At 41.1% G+C, this 22,213-nt stretch overlaps 2 protein-coding genes across 5 annotated transcripts; one reads left to right on the top strand and one right to left on the bottom strand.

The window, feature by feature from the left end:
- Positions 1-285: 285 nt before the first annotated feature.
- LOC147256142 (antigen WC1.1) lies at positions 286-15,190 on the bottom strand. Of its 4 annotated transcripts, none has more exons than XM_086214047.1 (19): positions 14,996-15,187; positions 13,690-14,004; positions 12,835-12,936; positions 12,032-12,232; positions 11,762-11,953; positions 11,515-11,669; positions 10,614-10,761; positions 10,214-10,531; positions 9,232-9,537; positions 8,731-9,030; positions 7,882-8,181; positions 7,066-7,365; positions 6,015-6,287; positions 5,193-5,368; positions 4,964-5,078; positions 4,730-4,876; positions 4,186-4,269; positions 2,913-3,083; positions 286-1,950 (listed from the first exon to the last, which is right to left on the bottom strand). In XM_086214047.1, exons 1-19 carry the CDS (start codon positions 15,057-15,059, stop codon positions 1,772-1,774), a joined length of 3,846 nt encoding a protein of 1,281 aa, XP_086070173.1. In that variant the 5' UTR covers positions 15,060-15,187; the 3' UTR covers positions 286-1,771. The 4 variants fall into 4 exon arrangements, with proteins under 4 accessions (XP_086070173.1, XP_086070174.1, XP_086070175.1 ...); XM_086214048.1 differs by having other exon boundaries at positions 2,913-3,080; positions 14,996-15,186; XM_086214049.1 differs by lacking the exon at positions 4,186-4,269 and having other exon boundaries at positions 14,996-15,188.
- Positions 15,191-18,214: 3,024 nt separating this feature from the next.
- LOC147256141 (uncharacterized) lies at positions 18,215-20,804 on the top strand. The gene has a single exon (XM_086212713.1). The coding sequence runs from the start codon at positions 18,215-18,217 to the stop codon at positions 20,189-20,191; it is 1,977 nt and encodes a 658-aa protein (XP_086068839.1). The 3' UTR covers positions 20,192-20,804.
- The last annotated feature ends 1,409 nt before the right edge of the window (positions 20,805-22,213 follow it).

Here is a 22,213-nt window from a genome sequence, read left to right as displayed (position 1 = left end):
ACAGTTTGATACTCAACATCTGAGCCATTTCCAAAACCTTAGTCTCTCAAAGGCACCACTGTGAAAGGGGATGAGGGGGGTGGGTCTGGCACGGCTCAGGGTTCTCGGGTTGATGTTCCTCCGGAGACCGCGCCAAAGCGTCCTCGAGGAAAATACCGAAGCAGTAATATCCTCTGGTAAGCAGGTCGGTCACTGGCACGAATGAGCCATTTTTATACAAACGCAGTACTTAAAGAAACAAGTAGAGGATGAAAACGTAACCAGCATTAAACACAACATTTCAGAAGAGCATTTAATGCTTCTGCTCAGATCGGTAAAAAACACGTACAAGTAAACAAATCTGATTAAACTCACAACGGTCGTGTAGAACAGAGTTGGCTTTTAGCTAATTTCCATACATGCTCCTGTCATTGGAAACGTTTGAAACCTGTCATCAACATCACAATCACAATTTTAAAGAGTCTTAAGTGGACAAGTTTCAAAAGTTCAGCGCTTTTTTTTTTTTTTTTTTAAGTCGAAGCAGCCAGTGATAGTGAGGTCTTTGAATTAAAAACAAGCTCTCAGCAGACTTCCATTTGAGCAGGGAGGCCGCCATTTTGAAGAATCAGGGCCACGCGCGCGTACGTCAAGACAGAGAATCTCGAGAAAACGCAGCTTGGGAAGCAATCATTTTCGCGGCCCAGCATGTGAGTTTTTATTTACATTTTGATGTTTTGTTCGTTTATGAAAAGGTTTACATATCCACAGTCGAACTCCTTTCTCGCATTTTTTAGAGATGGAATCGTGGGGAAAAAAAACTCCAACAAAACCGAGTGACGCAATCGTGACTAAGCTGGCACGTGATGGTTGCAGCCTCCTTGCTCGCGTACCCGCTTCCCATACTGGCGTTGGAGTGACGGTCAAGTGGTGGACGATGCGCACACAACGTAGGCTGCATAAACTCAAGCTAAACCAAAAATAACAATCTTAAAAAAAGTAACTGTTAGAATGCTAGAAAATGAAGCTGAGCTCGTTTCCAGCTAGAAGGAACTGTTGCCACGATGATGGCTAACGTTAGCCCCAAGTTTGAATGGTTTAAGCCGACATTTGAAGGTCATTTTAAAGTCATTAAAGCAATTCCAATAATATTCCCTTATAGTTCAATGATTCGTTGAGAGAACATTTTAAACACAAGATTTAAGAATGTTTTTAGTTGTTGAATCCTTGGTATATAATCGGATACTCAACCCACATTTTTAGAACAGGGAATTTTCTTATCCCCTGCCTTTAGCGAGAATACAGGAGAAAAATTAAAAACTTAACAACAACAAAAAAAATTCCATAACGTAACATAACACTCAAATATTTATCAGAACACAACAAGTCTACCTGTGAATTTGCTGCAGGTACGTGAGGCTTGTTTTACATAAATCCTGGAGATGGAATGACATCAATGGCGATACGTGGCGTCACACACATTAAAGCCAAGAAATGAGCAACAATCAACAGCATGTCTGTTCCATTCTCACTTCGTACATTTGAAGAGGAAGTACTTCTTTTTTTTCATTTTTTGTCATCTGTGATTAGATCGCAAGCCAACAACTGGACATTTCACATCATAAACTAAACTAAAGGAAGAGAAAAAAAATATAATCAAGTTATTCATCAGATTTCATTTCCTGTTCTTTTCTGTTCATGAAACGAAATTCTCAGAGGCAGCAGAAATGCTCTGATGACGCATTTTGGTAAGTCTCCTTTGGCAGACTAGATTATACGTCAGCCCAGTTTTGGCTCACCCATCTTCGCTTGGAACTATGTAATCGTCATCCAGCTCTGAGGACGCCGCTGCATCACCTCCCGATGTCGTTTGGAGACTGTTGTGTACTTCAGCTTGAGTCGTCGTAATTTCACGGCTCACCTCCATGTTGTAGTAACTCTTTTGTGGGTCTTCCACCTCATAAGACACTCCATCTGTTGAGATGAATAACAGTTTCATGTTTGAGTTCAATCACAGTTGCTCCCGTTACCTTTGCTCCACCCGCACACCGAATTCTCTAAACTCCCATTCTCCATCTATTAGAGTTTGCTTGCTCACGGTATGTTTGACGGAAACACACATGACCATTGTCAAAGTTACACACATGCCAAAGCCCACCTTTTATAAACATTCCAGGGCCATGGGAGCGTGCCTTGGTTGACACACGAGACTTTAACCTTGAGCGAAGGTACGGATCACCTTGTGCGAGTGCACCCTTCATAAGTGATTTGATTGCTGAAAATGTGGAAATGTTGTGGATGTGTGATGTCATATTCATTAATACTTTGCACACAAAAAAACTGAGTACACACACATCTTAAGATGTGTGTGAAAACTCTCATCATACACCCCACACCTCAAAAAAATGAAGGGAAGTTGGATTCATTGGTGGGTTCCCCCTGGACAGGTCACCAGTCCATCACAGGACCAACACATAGAGACAGACAACCATTCACACTCACAGTCACACCTACGGTCAATTTAGAGTATCAATCAGCCTCGTCCCCTCTTGATGTCTTTGGACTGTGGAGGAAGCTGGAGTACCAGAGAGAACCCACACAGGAGCAGGGAGAACATGCAGACTCACACTGAAAGATCCCGGTTCATACCTGGAACCTTCTTGCTGTGAGGCGACAGTGCTAACCACTGCACCGCGCTACCCTGCCCCCAAAGTCCCACTTGATATTTTTAAGCTGTTTCCTCAAGGTGTTCCAGAGGTGTCTCCGGATTTTGGTGGCGGCACAGAAAGTGACTACAAACAAATTATTCTCAAGTTGAGTCAATCAACTCTTTTCACATTAATCATTTTAATTTCTGGATGTGTGTTCAACTATATTACTTGGAGTATTTTTTGAGTGTGTGCACATAGATGTGATCCAACTAGTCGCATACTTGCCTGGTTTTTCAACAGTGATGACATCAAGGGGGCAGTCGTCTCCTGAGATGTGGGCGGCGCCGGCCTGAGGGGCCAGGGGCTGAGCCTCGGCAGCTTCGTCAATATCATCGTAAGAAGAAATGCTTTGTTCGCCGTTGTCCATGAGGGCCTCAGCCTCCGTTTGGAATCCTGCTTTGAAAATGTTCACATGGAAATACAATCATTTGCTTTAACATCGGTCGTGCAGACATTTAGTTATTATTACTATCAATATTTTTCATGATAATTGCGCAATCAAGCAGACTGGAGTTGCAATCAAAAGGTTAATGAGGGAGCGATACCATAGCGTCTGAATTAACTAAGTTGTTTTATAGCAAGTAAAATAAATGATGCCAGACATAAGATGTGACGTATAAATTCTCCTGTACAGACATTTTTAATGGCAGTTTTGCCAACTATCTCTACTTCAGTATTTTTGTGCTGGAACATTTTGGACATAGAAAGTCTGCTAATGACAGCGCGCACATGAGTTTGAACTGGGATAAAAAAAAAAAAAATTTAAAACGACACCGATACACAATTCATTGCCAAGAAGATGGTGGATGCACACTGAGCAGTGATGACAAAGGTAATATGTTCCTACTGAGGTGAGACTGCAGGCAGATGAAGCTTGTTTGAGAACGAGAGTGTTTTGGCTTGGATGCACTGAGGAGAGGCTGCGGGGGAAGAGTGATGAGAAGATGGACTGTTGAGTGCTGGACAGGCAGGTGACGAACACCTACGGTTTGCTTGTGCTAGCCATTGTCTAGCTTGTGCTGACAGGCTTGGGATAACCGGCTTTAGGGTTGTGCTAAGAGGCATTTTGCTTGCCCTAGCTTGTGCTAGCCAGTGTTTAGCTTGTGCTAACCGGTCTTTAGCTTGCACTGGCCAGCGTTTAGCTTGTGATTGCAGGGCTGTGTGGGGTTTTTAGGGGTGGGAAAGGGAGGGCATGCACTTGGTGTTGTTGCATCTGGAGCCCCAAGGAGGAGGGGCCTAGTTTAAATAAATGTTGTGTTGACCAGCTGCAATTAATATATGGGCCAAAGTTGAAATATACAATATAAGCTGTTTATTTCTTTGAAAGGCAAAAAAAATCTAAATAATAATAATATTATTATTATTATCATTTTTGGGACCTCATTTATGAATGAATCAATGACTAAACATTGCATTCGCTGAACCAAAACATACAGGATATATTTGATTTAATGTGTTATTACTTTTTCCATGGAAATGACATTTGAAACTCACTCACTGGTTTGACTGAGGTCATCCATTTCATTTGCTTTGCTGGGGACTTCCTCATAATCCGTTCTGTCAAACTCAATTTCATTTTTGGCTGTGTAACGTGACAAAAACATTTATACTACAGTGAGGCAACAGATGGAGACACAAAATGATACAAACCGGCAGGACAAAAAAAACAGAACAAAACATACAGCAAGACAAAGCGTAGAAAAAGAAGCAGCGCCGTTCTTTTGACTCACAGATAATTGAAGATGTAGTTCCACTTATGCTTTATCTATTACAATAAGAGGTGTCTTCTCATATTTTTCCAACTACATAGACGTATAAAGATGTATAAACTTTCTAACAATGTGCTTTGTGGAATTGTAATCAATGGAGGATACGCTCTGACGGATGTCAGCTGCCGAAATGAACGATAAACAAAAAAATAAATGATACAATAATAGAGGATGAGAATGAATAATAATTATTTGTTTGTTCAACTGTTTTGAAATTATTAAAGGCAATTGTCAGCGGCAACAGAGGGAGTTGTGATAGAATAGCATACTTACATGTGATGTTCAGGGACCTGGCTCTCAGGGAGATGCAAATTCGTACGAATACAATGAGCATTATCAGTGCAACAAGCAGAAATCCCACTCCCAAGGTGATTGTGAGTAAGGGCGGCTTGTAGACTTTTTCTATGACTTGTGAAGGACCTAAAACGCACATTTGGCTTTTTTCATTCATCACATCATTCACATATTTTATTATAATATTGGGAAAAGGTTCCTGGATTTGTTTACCATTGCAGTAGATCACGGCTGGTTTGTTATCGCTACACATCTTATGGTGAACACAGTGCTGGATTTGCGTGCTTTCTTCACGGCACTGCAGCGTTATGTTCAAATTGCCCACAACCTGAACGGAATGCAGGCACACATAACAATAGAATTCTACGGCTCAAAATGAAAATCTGGATTAAATGTTACGGGAGATAAATTGACAGTTAGAGCTGGCACATAAATCACGGACCGTTTCGTTTCCACGTGGGATGGTTTTCTTTTCACCGACGCATACGGGCTTTCTGCATAACCGCGCCTTAACAGCAGCCACGTGGTGAGATGGAACACAAACCTTTTCCCATTTATCTCGATAATCAATTTCGATCTGACCTCCGCAAGTCTCGGTGGTTCTGAACTTTATATTTCCTGTGGAGAAAGAAAAAAAAATTGCATTTTGATGGGTTTCTTTTTTTGTTTGTCATTTTGGGAATTCGGTGTATTCTCTGTCTTGTGAGTTATGGCAGTGCATGTTTGAAAACAAACATGAAAGTTAGCATCACCATGCCGTTTTTATGTCATGTCAAAACTCAACACGTAATATTGAAGAAAGCAGTTGCAATCGAAAACACGCGTAACTTCGAATTGTCTTTTGCGGAATTTCTTTGAATTGGGTTCAGATATGTTGATAGAAATCTGACTGCGAGAGTCTTAATACGCTCCCCTTTCACATTTCTTAGCTCTGCGTAAACACAGCAAGGCTGTTAATAACCGTCATCCACTGGAATAGTGACACTGTCCGTAGAATGAAAAAACATGCTAGGGTTCGCTGTTTTTTTTTGCAGCCGATCTTTAAATGCTCCTTCAGGAATTTGTAATGACACAGCAGACGAGGGGGTAGCACATTTTACGGGTACATTTGATCGTAATCTTTTGAACGGTCGTGCTTGATAGATTTGAATTCATCTCAGTTTTATAAACCACAAGCTTTTGATGAAATCGAGATGTGTGATACTTGAGAAACTGGATATGAGACTGACACGCCACGGAAAAGAAAGCAAGCACGCGCACTTACCAACGCAGTAAACAGACACCGGTCCTTTGTTGCACTTCGCCTTGTATCGCTCACACTGGCCAAGTTTGTGATGGTAATCCTCACACAGGACGTGGTAGTACTCCCCACTTGGCGTTTTCCTTTTACTACTGCTGATGGAACCCTCAATAGCATTGCTGCAACCCATTTCTTGGCACAACAAGTCTGAGTAGTTCCAATGACTTTCACACACTTCAAGGTCATTGATGGTTACTTTACCATAACATTTGTGTGACATATTTGCTCTGCTTTCACCTACAAAGAAGGACAACAAATGGAAGGAAGATAGGATTTCCGGTTTCAGTAAAGTCAGTCTTTAACTAAATCTGGAGCAAATGAATCCTACAGAGTGTCATCTCAGAAACTATTCTGAAGATTGCGTGACTTTGGATACCACAAGACCAACTGCTTGTTCAAACCAGCCCCTCCCCTCACACCCTTTAATGCTCTTCCATGTTCATTTGGAGGGTTCGTTAGTTGCAAAGCATCTTGAGTCAAGTAGCGGTGAAAGGGAGTGGATGACTCGGGGCAACAGTTAATTGAGAATGGAGGAAACTATTCCTAACAACCCTAACTAGTCCTTGAGTTGGCCTGAATGAATAAGTCTGAATTAGAAACTCTTAGCTTGGAGGTTTGAGGCTACATCCACATTAATAAAGTATCATTTCAACCCAGAGTTTGGAAATAAACGCAACCTCCATCAAACAGTTTAAACTCTGAGTGTAACACAGCTGGGAAGATATATCTCTTGACCATTCTTGCAACTCCTTGGAAGACAAACGTACACTGGGAGGGGCAGCATTTTACAAAGGCCCGCATTTCTGGCTTTGAAAATGCCTGAGCTAAATGTGACGCACAAATGTAGCGGAGGGTTTGCATTTTGAAATGGCACGTCATTAGTAGCATTAGTTAAGAGGAAAGATTAATGTTTTTGTGGAATTGAATCTTATGAACCCAGTTTCGAAGTCCCTGCCTGCCTGCCTGCTGTTTCCTGCACTTTGGTCCAATCCTGATGGGCACCAACGAGCTTTACCTTGACATTCGATATAGAGTTGCTCCTTCTGTGACGTTGTATTCGGCGTTTCACAGTCCCAGATGTTCTCTACCTGTTTCCCATCTTCACAGTGGAAGCTTTTGTTCCAGAAACTGTTTGCTGCGATGTGTACTTTCGACTTAAAGCTGTCACAGTTCAGATCCTTGCAAAGTCGGTTGCCCTCTTTTTCTGTCCAGCCTTCGGCAGAAACCGCGGCTGGGTAATCTTCCATTGAGAAAACGAACGCAGCTCCACTGCAGGTGTCATCTTTTCCGTTTTGCAGTGCAATCTTTGCCCATTCTAGGAGAAGCAGCAGACATAAAATCAAAACCTCAAAGCAGCAGGAAATGCAGCCTGCATGAGGTTTGAGCCGGGGACACGTACAGTCTATTAACGTTAACTCTCTGTTAAAACCAGGTTTCCTACTCGCTTATGTGCTTGTTTAACTTTAAATTGTCTTACATTAATAAATCAAATTGTATATCATTTGCACAGAAAACAGATATTTAACCTGTACACAGCTGGCTATTACGAGTATAGCTGGACCAGCTAGACAACCGCAGAGGTAGAAATACTTGTGATAAGGTCATGTGATTAGGCTGTAGTATTGGGGCCAGGTAGACCCGACTAGAAACACAAGCTTCACATCTCCTCGTTACCAAATCATACCCAACCGTATTGCTATTGCGCTGTGGTTTTGACATATTTGTACTTAATGTATTGTAATGTATTTCAAAACTCAAAGCAGGGCAAGGGTTTACAGAGTATTTTGATTTTGAAGAAATCTAGGATTTGAGACAAAATGAATGCACGTACTGGAGCACTTGATCCCTCCATAGAGGCAGGACATCCTTTCAATGGTGATATCACAATTTTTCAATGACTTGTCACCTCCATTACACTGTATATTTGAAATGGCATGACTCTCTGTTGGATTAGGTCCAAAATAGTCAAGGACGGCCACTGTATGACCACATCCCATATCGCTGCAGATGGCATTTTGTGTGGCAATATCATTAATAGCTTGCTTGCAGACTGGGAGCCACTGGTTTTTGTACTTCAACCTCAGATTTCCAGTGCATTTGTCTCTTGATGTTAATTTGGCCTTGACACTGCCTGCAACCAAACAATGACAAGTACAAGGTTACGGTAATGACAATTTTAATCTCCCCCTCATTTTGAATCCGGCCGTACGCTCAGGAATTCACAATATGAAGGATGCTACCATGATGTGCTGAACCTGAGGTTTTGTCCTCATTTCAAATCAAAGTTTGTGTGGGTTTCTGAGCGTCCCAATGATAACGAAAATGGAGATTATACCAGATGATGAGTTTGAGAGTTTTTGAAATAAACAGTTTTGGACAATTTTGCTGCTTTTGTTGTTGTTGTTGTTGTTGTTGTAGTTCGCTGTAAATCGCCATTAGCTTCGAGCTAATTCTACATGGCTGGAAATGTGCTTATTTCAAGATACATTTTTGTCAGTGCCTGTAAGGAAAAACATGCTTTTTGGGTTAAGTGTGTAGCTTTAGGCGGCAACTAACTAATAAATCGATAAAGCCCCACCATCAGGAAGTTATTCAAACAATGAACAAACAAACATGGCAGCACAAACTTCGTAACATTTCAACACGAATCTAAATGGATGTGTATTCTTGAATGCATCACCTGAGCAAACCACATAGGCAGGGTCTTGGTCACAGCTGCTGTCATTTCCATCAAATCTGATGAAGTTACTGTTGGTCAGGTTGTTAGTTTCCATTGCCATGTGCAAACTCTTGAAGATCACATTTATCTCTTTAATGCCGTTTGGTACTTGCAGGGCTTTATTCCCACAGTTCAGTTGTTCACAAAGTATCACAGCTGTATTTTTCTCCCAGAGGTCTGCACACAAACCTCCACACTCCCCCTCCATGCAAATATTGACGTGTCCCCAACAACCATTGGTGAGGTTCACCACAATATTTCCTGTTGCGATGAACAAAAAGACAAGAGGAGAGGTGATCAGAAGGTTGATAAGAGCATAACTGAAACTTGTCGAGCATTTGTGCTGACACGAGCATGATCTCCCCTGTGTTTATGTAAGCTGGAGCTAAGAAGAACAACCACTAAATGAATACAAGACATGGATTTAATGGGATCCCATCATTCGACACTGCTTCACATCACCTGAACAGGTCACCGTTGCTATGGTGTCGGCTTGTTCGAGTGGCAGAATGTCCCTCTCACAGGCGAACAGAGATGTGGAGTTCGGTAAGCACATATACGATGCGTTGTAGACATTACTGTTCATATCCTTTGGGATGGCATTAAATTCAACAGCTGTCCCACAGTTCACTTGCGCGCACACAGCATTTGCACTACTTTTGGTCCATGAGGTTTGGGAGCCAGAGAGCGAGAAGATTTTGTTGTTCTGCATTATCCCAACAGTCCCACTGCAGGATTTATTCCCTTTCAGAAACACCACCTCGTGTTCTAACAAGAGAGAAATAAAGAAGAGAAAAACAGCAACAGCAGTAACTGTGAAAGGCTGAGCAATTTCTACACAGTGTCCTCAGTCTTTTTCACAATGCATGCTGGGATTGTCCTCAGTCTTTTTCACAATGCATGCTGGGATATGTTCAGGTAATCCACAACCTTTAGTAATATTTGTAAGTACTAAGTAAGTATATTATCATTTCTAAAAATAAAGGAAGTGGTGAGATGTTAAGTCTGTTTGGCTACACTGAAGAATCCAAACTGCTCTTGAGACCCTCTCATACTTTTATTATGGAGGGTTTTTTTTGTTGGATTGTTCCTCGTTTCTCACTTCTCGTGTTCCATTTTCGGAGCAAAGAAAAAGCAACATAAAATGTATGAAAAAAGAATCATTTAAGGCCTAAAAGAGTCTCATATCACTTCATTTTGACTTCACTTAAGGGCTAAAATGAGAAAGAATATTGGTTAATGTTATAAATGTGTCAGGTGGTCTAAAAGCCAACCTCAGCCTGATGCTGATTCTGTTTGGTGTGCTGGGTTTGCACGTAGACACTGGTTTGAAGGGGGGGACTCAACAAATACATGTCACATAATAGTAGCGTTACATAATAATAGCGTTATTGGTATCAAAGTATGACAGCAAATGTTCAGAAGTTTAAAAACAAAGACTCACCTTCACAAATGATACCCACTGCTTGCTGTTGCTCATCTATTTGTCTGTTGGAAGTCACTTTAATACAATCAGATATGTGCGAGGTGGCCGGTGGACAGTCAACGGTTGCAGCCAGGGAATTACCTGAACCCTTACTGAATGTTTTGTACACGGCAGGTTGGAAAGCATTCCCACAGTCCAGTAGTTTGCAGATTTTATCTGCAGAGTTACGTTTCCAGCTATTTTTATTCACATTTTTCCATATGTTCTCATACTGGATCTCCAACCTCCCAGCACAGTTTGAGCCTGGACTGTCCACCAGTCTCACCGATACGCTCCCTGGCAAAAAAACAAAAAAAAACAAATAAAATACCTGCACCCATAAAATCAAACAGTTATTCTTTAATTTACAACACCGTACCTGCACACACTACGTAGACGTTTGAGGAACACTTGAAAGATCTGTCATCGTGCAGGGCCCGGCAGTGCCACAGGGAGGACTCGTTGCCTAAGCATGTCACGTTGTCCACTATTCCTTTAACTCCACGCACTGTATATGTATGAATCATCTAGAAACAATAAATGATGATCATTTGGATATCAGGAAAATAAAATAAATTGAAACGCAACTTTTCAAAAAATTACAGAGAAGCTGCAAATTCCATTTTGCTTTTGTCACATTTAGCCTTTAAATTTAGCTTCTTTTCCAAAATTTCTGAAAAGATGTTTGTTCCTCTCCTGCATCACTTCTTTGAGACTCCAGAATGCAGAAAGAGCCAGCCACATTTATTTAGATATAAGTTAACACTGTATGGTGGTTCTAATGATAGCTACAGCAAAAAGAACTGCCTAAAAACTGTAATCTCAGTAATCCGCAACTACTTTAAACTCAAAATAAGCTCTAGCATGCGCCAGCTAGCTGGGTATGATGCTAATGTGAACTTCAATAAAATGTTACGGTTTATATGTTTTTTTGCTCATATCTAAGCGTTTCTGGATTATTGAACATATGGCTGGATTAAAAAAAAACGTGATTTCTCAAGTAATCGATTAAAAAAATACACGTGAGTTTTTAAACTCATATTTTTGGACAGTTTTTCTGTTGCTGACTTTTTCTGCATTTTTGACGAAGGAACGCAAGAGAGAAGAAAAAAATCATCGTTATGAGCTCAAGACACCTATTTGTGAGAACGCAATGTACTTTTGAGGGAAGTACAGCTTTGATACGCTCAGCAGTTTTGGTCTGTGCTAACTGAGTCACATGCTACTTGTTAGCCATCTCGTTTGTAAGCGCTTTTTTGAAGCCGATCCTGAAAACTCACCCCCCCACAACCTAACGTCTTGCAAACCACTTGAGCGTCTTTTTTGGACCAGTTGTTGCCGCACACAGGTTGAGTGGAATCATTGACCTTCACGTGAACCACGCCAAAGCAACTGTTCTGTTTCTTCTTGTCCAACAACAAAACTTCAACTTTGTCTGGGAAAAATACAAATATTAGAAAATGTTTCAGATACGTGTGTGATATCGAAGCCAAAAACATGACGCTGATAAACAACACGCTGGATTACCTGAGCATGTCAGCTGCGTGACGTTGTCACCTCTACTGTAATGGACGCTCCTGCCACAGTGCATTTGCTCGCACCACAGTTCAGGATTGATCTGCTTCACCTGATAAAGCTCCCAATTTTTGTTTACCTCTCTTTCCAGTTGCCCAGAACAGACATTTGACTGGTTTCCCCTGAGTTGCAGTCTCTCGTGACCTGATTAAAGTGGAACAGTGAACATAAGTTAACCAACAGAAAACACGCCGGTAAATCTTGCACCCACGTCGGATTTACCTGTGCATTCAACAGCAGCGGGTTGTTGACATTGGGATTCCTCAGTTACACATTGCCACAGATTATTTTCTTGTTTTGACCCTGAACAACTGATGACCATCTTCTTTGCATTCTTGAATCCTTTCCAAGTCATCAGTGGCTTCGTGGCCTTAGCCTGACCACAGTTGAGGCTTGCACACAAAGTGTTACTTTCATCTTGTCCTTAATGTGAGAGCAACCAGACATACAGGCATTACTGGGGATGAAATGTAAGACAAATCCTTTACACATCGCACGAGAAAAGAGTAGAACAAAGGAAAAATAGGATCAACCCAAACGAATTGATTCAAAGCTCAGAGGTCCTCAAGTAGGTCATGTCACAACACTTCCTGGTCCCCTTCTAGATTAAAAATAACCTTATTTCACAAACTGAGCATTTATTTGAACCCTACAACTCCATGAAAAAAATATTCTTCCTAAGCGAGATCCTTATGCTTCCATAACGGCAGTTGTGAACTGTACTGAAGCATAGCATATATTCTCTGTGTGTGTGTGTGTGTGTGTGTGTGTGTGTGTGTGTGTGTGTGTGTGTGTGTGTGTGTGTGTGTGTGGCGGGGGGGGGGGGGCGACAACAGGCTTTCAGGATTAAAAGAGCATTTATACAGTAAAGGCTGTTTTTCTCCTGGAACCAACCCAGAAAAACCATTTTGTTGTTATAGTATAACTTTAACACTTAACAACTACTTGACTCTTTCCACACACAGTTTTGACATTAGCTTGTATTTAGAAAGAAGATTAATATGTGATAGTAAAACCTTACTTACCCCATTTCTGGTTACAAAAGTAACCTGAATATGTTGTGCCATCTGTGGAGTATTGAACCGCTCCTACACATCTGAATCCATCAAGCTTTATTTTGATTTTATCTATAGAGAGAAAAATCACAAGTAAAATCTAAAATTCTACGACCAGAACTATTGTGAATTTCCATCCATCCATCCATTTTCTACTAATTATACTGTTAAGGGTCACGGGGGGGGGGGGGGGGGGCTGAAGCCTTTCCCAGCAGCTTTTAGCGTGAGGCGGGGTTCACCCTGGACAGGTCCATCACAGGACCAACACATAGAGACAGACAACCATTCACACTCACAGTCACACCTACGGTCAATTTAGAGTATCAATCAGCCTCGTCCTCTCTTGATGTCTTTGGACTGTGGGAGGAAGCTGGAGTACCAGAGAGAACCCACACAGGAACAGGGAGAACATGGAGACTCACACAGAAAGATCCTGTGCCTGAGCTGGGGGCCAAAACATTTATTTCTGGCTTGAAGCTAACTGCCAACCACAGCTACACAACAAAACAACAGAATTGTTATGTTGATGCAGCTCTTTTTAGCCTCCGGTCATCATTAGCTTCAAGCTAAATACTGTGTAGCAGCTAATAATGCTAAATGTGGCTGGCTGTCTACATTCTGAAGCCACAAAGAAGTGATGCAAATAAGAAAACTTTAAACCAGATAGCTTTTTGTGAATTAAAAAAAGACACCTATTTCTGAGCACTTGAAAGGCAAAATAGTGCTTTAGGTTGAACTATGGGCAAAATCTTGGATTTCTACAATTTCAGCATTTTTCATCATTAGTCATGACATGTATCAAAAATCAACTGCATATAAACTTACTGGAACATTTGATTTTTTTTACGGTCCTCTTTCTGTAATCGCTGATCTCCCATCCAGGATGTTGACAATTCAGCAGGCTTTTCTCGGTTCCGTTGCAGACCACTTCATTGAGCCAAACAATACTTTTAGCGGGCCGAAATACGTACTCTGTTGAGTTCCCAACTGGCTCCCCACAGTGAGTACTCCTGCACACCACTTGGTCATTGTTCGCGCTCCAGAGTGCATCTCCAACGTAGCCCCATTGGCTTTTGTGGTATATGGCAACGTGGCCTTCACACGGGTGTTCTCCACCCATCAGAATGATCCTGTTCATATCTGGATACACGATAAAACGGATTTAGAACCATGCAGTGTGTGTATACTGCATTATTTCTTTCATGCTGATGTCTGAACTCCTCCAGTTTATGTGTGGCTCGAACAGTCACATTTGACTAAAAACGTCTCTCCAGTTCATCTCTGAGGCCCAGAAGACATTGAGGTCAATGCGAATGTGAAAAATATTTTGTCTTTTTTTTTTTTTTTTTGTCTTTCCTTTGGTACGTATGCACATTTTATTTTTTACATCTGTGAAATGACACGTCTTTCAGAGAGTTTTTCCCCCCAGTATTGTGGGGTTATTTGTGCCTGTGCGTTAAATATTAGTTTTCATCACGATTTCTGTTCCTTTTATTTATTACATTTTTTGTATCAGATCACCAAGTCGACTTCAAATGTCTGGTATTTTGCGCGCGTCAGTTTTGCTGGCGGATGAACGGACCGGTCTGGAACTCATTGCTCCACAGCAACTTCAATAGAATAAATGTAGAAGTACTTCTGAAAAGTAACTTAACTGGTTTTCAATTTCATTAATTTTGTAAAAGTGATTTAGAGCTTTACGCTTTTGCTGCTGCTGCGCCCACAACCTGGACCCGGATAAGCGGAGGAGACGAGGCGAGAACTTACACTATCAGTGAATGTTATTAAAGGTCACAGTTTGGAACACACAGCTAAATTTCTTATTTTCAAATACAAAAAAAAATGCACACTCAAAAAACATAAATGTTGACTTTCCACAGTCAGGGTTTGAACGCGTTTGTTTTTGTCAGGTTAACTTCTCAAATACTGATTCTGATCGATTTGGATTTTTTTCTTTATATGACATAAAAAGAATGTATGAAACTTACTGTAGGTTATTTAAGTGTCGAATGTTGACACAGTTTTGAAACTTATATTCGTAGCAGAGAAAGAGCCAACATTTGACGCTCGAGTCTTCTGAACACTAAAGTGTCTTTTCACCCTCATAACTGAAGTTAAAACAGAAACTTACAGTGTAAACTCTGTGGTAAAGCCAGCCTGTAGAGGAGGAAGAGCAGGAAGAGCAGCATCATCATCACCTCAGCTCTCGAGTACTGATGCAGATCAAGGATGTGTCCCGCTTTATAGTGAGGGTTTGTCCACTAGACAAGAGCTGCTACATTTACCCCGTGTGTGTGTGTGTGTGCGTGTGTGTGTGTGTGTGTGCGTGTAGGGAGGAGGAAAAAAAAAAATCTGAACAACAACGTGTTGTATATTTACCCAGAGATGCCCCTGAATACTGCGTATTTGCAGCTAATGTTGAAGCATTAGCCTGGCAGTGAATGTGTTCCATTTAAGGCTTCATTTCTTCAACAAAAAAATCCATTTACTTGAAACAAAACTTCATGCTAAAATCTTTTTCTTTTTTTTTTTCCCCAGCGAATTCACATCACCTTTATCAGATGCATCTCTGCAGTTTGGATGTTGTATTTTGTTTTTCAGCTTTTCTTCATTTCGCACGAACACGCATCGTAGAATATGTTCCTGTTTAAGGATGTAGTAGCGTGTGCGCTATACATTTACATTTTATTGAAATCATCACGTTACTTTTTGACACCCCCCCTTTCTACTTTTAAATGGTTCCTCGTTTTTTTGTGAGGCGAGATGAGTTGAGTCATTTTCTTAGTTTTAAATCAGGCTTCATCTCAGAGTACTTCACATCCATTGAAGGTTCCAAAGATATTTACTGGTTAACAGTTGTTTCCATATCTTTGTTTTTTTTTTTTTTTTTTTTACTTTATTCGTCAGATCAGGCGCATCTTTGATTTTAAATTCTTTTAATGCGTTGATATTTTAATAAAATACTGTATTTCATTTGTTCATTTATTTTTAAAGTAAAGGGATAGGGCCAAAATAAAATTCAAAGTTTCAGTTCAAATTGTGTGAAGTTGTGGAAGTCTAATTAATTTAGAAATGTGTCATGTAAGAAAAACTAGATTGATACTCTAAATTGACCGTAGGTGTGACTGTGAGTGTGAATGGTTGTCTGTCTCTATGTGTTGGCCCTGTGATGGACTGGTGACCTGTCCAGGGTGAACCCCGCCTCTCACCCTGCTGGTGGGATAGGCTCCAGTCCCCCCGTGACCCTGAACAGGAATAAGCGGAAGAAAATGGATGGAAGGATGGATTTTTATCATGTCTGTATACAAACAGCTACAAATATAAGATGCTTAAATATCTACAAAAGCAGTGATGCCTCTATCCGTGTATCATGGCTCGATCATTTGAGATAATCAGAAGAAATGCGCGTAGCTTGAGGGAGTGGTTAGGAGGAAAAAGAAAAATATAAATGCTTCCTGATGTATACGTTTTTATGTTACTTACTGAACATGAGGACACTTGACAACAATACAGACTTGTAGCAAAATGTTCATACTATGACTCGTATGGCTGTCCATTACACACTTCATAGCGCTCTGTCTTGAGTCATTTATTAGGTTCTGACTCTGACTTGAAAGCTGAAAATTATGAATTCCCCCTCGACAGCTGTACTGTTGAACCACATATCTTGAACCTCTTCACATACATTAATCCTCTTTTAAAGTAGTTCCTTTTGACAACTTAAAAAAATTCTATTCGCTATTAAAATACACGTCAGTCTCCGTGTAACATTTTCATCTTAAATTACTCTGAAAAAAAATCCCAAACAAAACAAACCCGTGCATATGAGTGCTTCTCAAGAACGTAAGAAAAGAAAAACAGAATCATTTATAAAAACTTGTACTCGATTCCCCGTGACTTGTGCAGACCAGTTTTAGCCTGAGGTTTATCAAAGAAGTCATCAGAGATCGTATGACAGACCCAACCCCGGAGAGTTTTAAGAGTCGCTTTAGCAGAAACGAAGACCAGAAACTTCCAGGGTGTGTTACGCAAACCACATTTCTCTACAGTATCTACAGCAGGAAACGGCGTTATCACTCTTTCTTCTGCCTCACATGCAGTATCTGGAAGCATGCCATTATTGATTCATAACTTTGTGCTAAAATGGTTTTAAAGATGTGCATAGATGCCTCATTGCAAAGCACCTCTACTTTCTGAGTCGTTTCTTCTTGAATTAGCCATTTTACTAGTGACCTGCTCCCACTGCCTTCCCTGCGCTCCTTTCTGCTGCTGCTCACTGACGTGGCTTTGAAGAGATGCAATAGTTGCTTTCCAAATGTTTTCAAATGCACATTTATATCAGGGAAATAATAAAAAATTCTAAATTGAGCCCTGGAATTTTGGCCTGAGTGTCCTGGAATTGTGCCATTTAGGAATCGTAATTGTGGGCTTCTAAAAAGGTAGCGCTGTAATCGCAGTGTTATTTCAATTCTAAACCAAACTTAATCGACATTCTTTCTTTCATTCCCAAGCTGAGCAAGAAATAAGCTTTTCAGTTTGTTTTTTTGTTTGGGGGGGGGGGGGTTCATAGCTGTGATGGCTCAGGATTAACAGACTAGATTTAGCTGAGGCTTCTACACTTGGAATTTTGAAATCTTTATTTGAACATGTCAAAGATTCCCATCCCGTTCCCATCCCCTTGTCTAAGCTACTAGTGAATAAAAGAATCCAAGAACAATTGTGTAAGATTAAAGGTAAAAGCAGCAAGAGTCTTCCTCCAAAAAAAAAAAAAAAAACGATCTCCTGGACTGAAGAAGAATTTTGTCATTTGAACGTAAAAAAAGCATTTTGGTGCACTCTGAAGATAAAATGAAGGATTTGATTGAATGAAAGACAAATACAAATGATTGGAACCAGTGTTTCCTGTTACTTCAGTAACAGATAGGAGGACTGCAAGTCACAGAATTATCTGTGTCACCAAATACGCGGCAACGGCATAACAAGTACTGCCATTTATTTTTGCCAGGTCTACCTCAACAGGTAGTCCCTCCCACATCAGGTGACATGCAATCTAGGGTTGTCTCAGACTGAAGGTCAAAGGTCAGCATCGATCAATTTTTTTGATTGGATGTGTAGACTATAAAATTATTGCAAATGTGTGACCACTGCCGCCTACCTGGACAGCTCGGCTCCTTTAGCCAGTGTTTGGCAAGATTCATTACATTCTGGTGAGTCGCATTGCAATTGAATGAGTGACAGCATCCTGGCCAGGAACAAAGACAGAACGTTGATGTCAAGAGATCAAAGCCACCAGGTCTGAAGTGGGCTGTAAAAGAAATATAAAGAATGATTGTTGTTATCCTTTGAGTACATGACTGTGGAGATGTGTTCTTTCAACTTCAAGGCCAAACTACTCAGTGTTATTTTGGTCACGCTTCTTTGTGCTGCGGCTTCATTTCTAAATTACTTTTTTTACAAGTCATCTGAAATGATACGTGCGGAAATAAAAAAGTTGCAACTGGTGGTAAACCAACTGGAGCTGCACCTGAACGAGTCCTTGCAGAATGCCGCCCTGGACTTGAACAAGATCATATTGTATCAACAACAGAAAAAACAGCTGAAATTGCAACTAAATGAGTCCTTGCAGAATGTCACCCTGGCGGCTATGCAAGCAACTGTGCTGCAGTTGAAGAAGAACCAGCTGGAGCTACAACTGAATGAGTCTTTGCAGAATGCCACCCTGGCAGGTACACAAGTAGCCATACTGAAAGTGGAGAAAAAACAACTTGAGCTGCAACTGTATGGGTCTTTGCAAAATGCCACTTTGGCAGCCAAACGATTAGCAGCGTTGCGACTGGACAAACGCCAATTGGAGCTGCGGCTGAACAAGTCGTTGCAGAACGCCACCTCGGCAGCTACACAATTAGCAACGTTCCAACTGGACAAAAACCAGTTGGAGCTGCGGCTGAACGAGTCATTGCAGAATGCCACCATGGCAGCGAAACAATTAACAATGTTGCGACTGGACAAAAGACAATTGGAGCTGCGGCTGAAAGAGTCATTGCAGAATGCCACCTCGGCAGCTACACAATTGGCAACGGTAAAAATGGAGAAAAAACAACTTGGGCTGCAACTAAATGAGTCTATGCACAATGCCACCTTAGCAGCTGTACAATTCGAAACGTTGCAACAGGACTCCAGACAACTGAATGTGCAACTGAACGAGTCTTTAAAGAATACGTCCTTGGGAGCTGCCCGATTAGCAAGGTTGCAACTGGAGAACGGCCAACTGAAGCGGCGACTTACCCAGTCGTTCCAGAATGCCACTGCAGCAGGTACACAAGTAGCTATGTTGCAGGTGGAGACCAACCAACTGGAGCTTGAACTGAGCAAGTCATTGCAAAATGCTGCCCTGGCAGCTACACGAGCAGCAATGCTAAAACTGGAGAAAAACAGGCTGGAGCTCGAACTGAATGAGTCGTTGCAAAATGCCGCTCTGGCAGCTACACAAGCAACAACACTTCAACTGGAGACCAATCAACTGGAGCTGCAACTGTACAAGTCGTTGCAGAATTCCCCCTTTGCAGCCACGCAAGCAACAACGCTGCAACAGGAGACCAGTCATCCGGAGTATCAGTTGAAATTGTTGGAGAAAGCTGCGCTAGCAGTTACACAACTAGCAACTTTACAATCGGAGAAAAAACACCTGGAGTTGCGACTGAATGAGACGTTGGAGAATATCACCCTAGCATCTACACAAGCCACAGTGTTACAAGTGGAGAACTACCAACTGGAGCAGAAATCTGCACGCCTGGGTTCAATCCTGTCAGCAGAAAAACTGTCCTTCCTCTGGACAACAGGATTTTGTGACAGGAAAACCCTGGAGTGTTCCCACTGCCCCCCTGGCTGGCAACATTATGCCTCCTACTGCTTCTTCCTGTCCAAGGCAGAAAAGAAGTGGCGGGATGCCCGCAGTATATGTCTGAGCATCGGGGCTGACCTGGCTGTGGTTTCAGACAGAGAAAAACAGAAATTCCTGACAAATTGGACATCTCACTACAAAATGCTTCACCCTGGGACCAAGGGAGTGTGGATTGGACTGCAGGACATGATGGAGGAGGGTGTCTTCCGTTGGATCAGTGGAGAACATCTTGAAAAGGATACTACTTTTTGGGGCTACAAGCAGCCTGATAATCGCAATGCGACTTGGGAAGCCTGTATAACAGGGCAGGACTGTGTGGGCATTGTCAATGAAATTGATGATCCCGAGGGACTGATGGACACTTGGGATGACATCACCTGTCGTAATGGTCGGAATTTCCTATGTGAGACCAAAGCTCTGCCTTAATCTTGGGGTTGCCACACCTTCCGGACTCTGACTGCAGTTAATATGAACTCATTCAATTACAGACAAGTGCAAATGTAATCGACTCTCCTCTCCTTGAGATCTGGAACTGGTGCGATGTTTTCAACGACTTGAAAGAGTTCCTCTGTTGTCAGCATGTGAATGCCTTTCCTTAACTTAAACAACAGGTTGTTGTTTTTTTTTCTGTAGCCAGCTCTCCATTTTGTTTATGTCAGCAATGTCTCAAAGTACAGTGACCATGGGCATCACTCACTTCAGGGGATTCTCCCCTAAAGTCAATTTCAATCAGTTTACAAAGAGCATAACATAAAAAAAAAATTATGCTGAATATATCAACTTTTAATATAATATATATAATATATATTTATATAGTATAAATTTAATTATAACAGCCACTTACATTCCTTTGTTCTTGTGATTATTGGATTAAAAAAAAACGTGAAAAAATCTGTAATAACAATAAATGAGGCACTGAATCTTGACCCATGTCATTATATTTCCTTAACGTGCTGTTTTTAATTATTTTTCTAGATATCATGTTTAATTTTGATCTTTTCTTCCTGTATTCAGATTGTTCCAAAAACTGAAAACTTCCACAGAAATGCAAATTCCATCCATTTAGACCTAAATCTTGTTTTTCGTTTCTTTTTCTTTTTTTTTTTAAAGTCTGTTTCATTTAACTTATTTTTTTAAAAATCCTCTTTTTTTCAAATCTTTTCAGTTGTTGATTTGTAAAAAATTGAGATAAGGAATCTCTTTTTTCCAAGGGAAACCCCAATCAAGGCAGCCAGCAGCAAAAAAACACAAAGTTGGAGATGGAGAGAGAGACAAAGAGAGACAAAACACAATTCACAAACAATACAGCGTTAAGAGCTACCTGAGTTTCCGAAACAGAAACATGTCTGAGTCAGATGCACACCCTGGCAAGCTGAAAACATCAACATGCCCTGGAAATGTAATTGACGTCCTCCGTTTTAGATTTAAAAACATTTAGTGATACAAACTCCTTCCGTTCGAGTCTTTTTTGCAACAAATTTCAGGCTGCGGGTGCCCGTCACCCCATCTTTCCATCCGAGAATTTTCGCATCCTGCCTGAGAGTGCAGCCTTATCATGGTTAGTTGGAGCTTTACAGTTTGTGATGAAGCTCAAGGAAGCATGGTCGGGGGTGGCAGCCACATGATGACACCCGCCTGAGGCCTCAGCTTCTTCACCAGGTACAGCATATGGGATTTAAAATTGAGTGAGACACCGATTAAAAAAACAACAGGTATTTGTAATAGTTTACAGTCTCTCTCTGTAACCACAGGTACATTTATGAGTGGGGAAATGCCAAAGTATCATCCTCTTACTTTACATTTAAGATATGCTGGTGATTGGCAAACATTGTCTTGTATTCCTTTTAAAGACCACTTAGAAAAAAGAATGCACATTTCATGGTTTGCTACGATTCACTGTTAAATAATTATTTGTAGTAATCATCAATAGATGATTACATTGACATTAAATAAGTCCCACGCATTGAATGTCCATAGACTTGGACCCCGGGAACCTCCACTGAACTTGCCCCTCATCCCAGAAAGAGACGTGAAGGTCCAGCAACTTGGTTTTGGTTGTCTGGTTCAAACTTTAATCAAACATAGAAAAAAAGCCCCATAAATGCGTTTGCAGTAGAATCAGGGAGCAGGCATTGACAAATCGTCGCCTTCTTAAAATAATCGCCATTCATTTTTTCAAGTTTTTGGGAAAAAAAAACAAAACTGGAGACAAAACATCAAAAGGAGTTGTTTTAGGCATTAAAAAATGGCCAAATTTTTAGCGCCCACAGCTCCTCTGCTATTAGGGTTGGTGTAAACCCAGGTGTCATACAGTGGTTGTTGCAGGAGCTGCTACAGCAGGAATGCTAGCTAATATTATTCTGGACACCCTACGGAAGAGAAAGTAGGAGACGGTAACTGACATCGTCTCAACCGGGCCGTGTGTTTTGTTGACTGAGCATACAATTC

Source organism: Aulostomus chinensis, chromosome 9 (genome assembly GCF_037954235.1).
Source record: "Aulostomus chinensis isolate RoL2024-O1b breed Wild chromosome 9, RoL_Achi_v1.0, whole genome shotgun sequence".
Lineage (NCBI taxonomy): Eukaryota > Metazoa > Chordata > Actinopteri > Syngnathiformes > Aulostomidae > Aulostomus > Aulostomus chinensis.
This window is presented reverse-complemented; position numbering and strand designations above follow the sequence as displayed.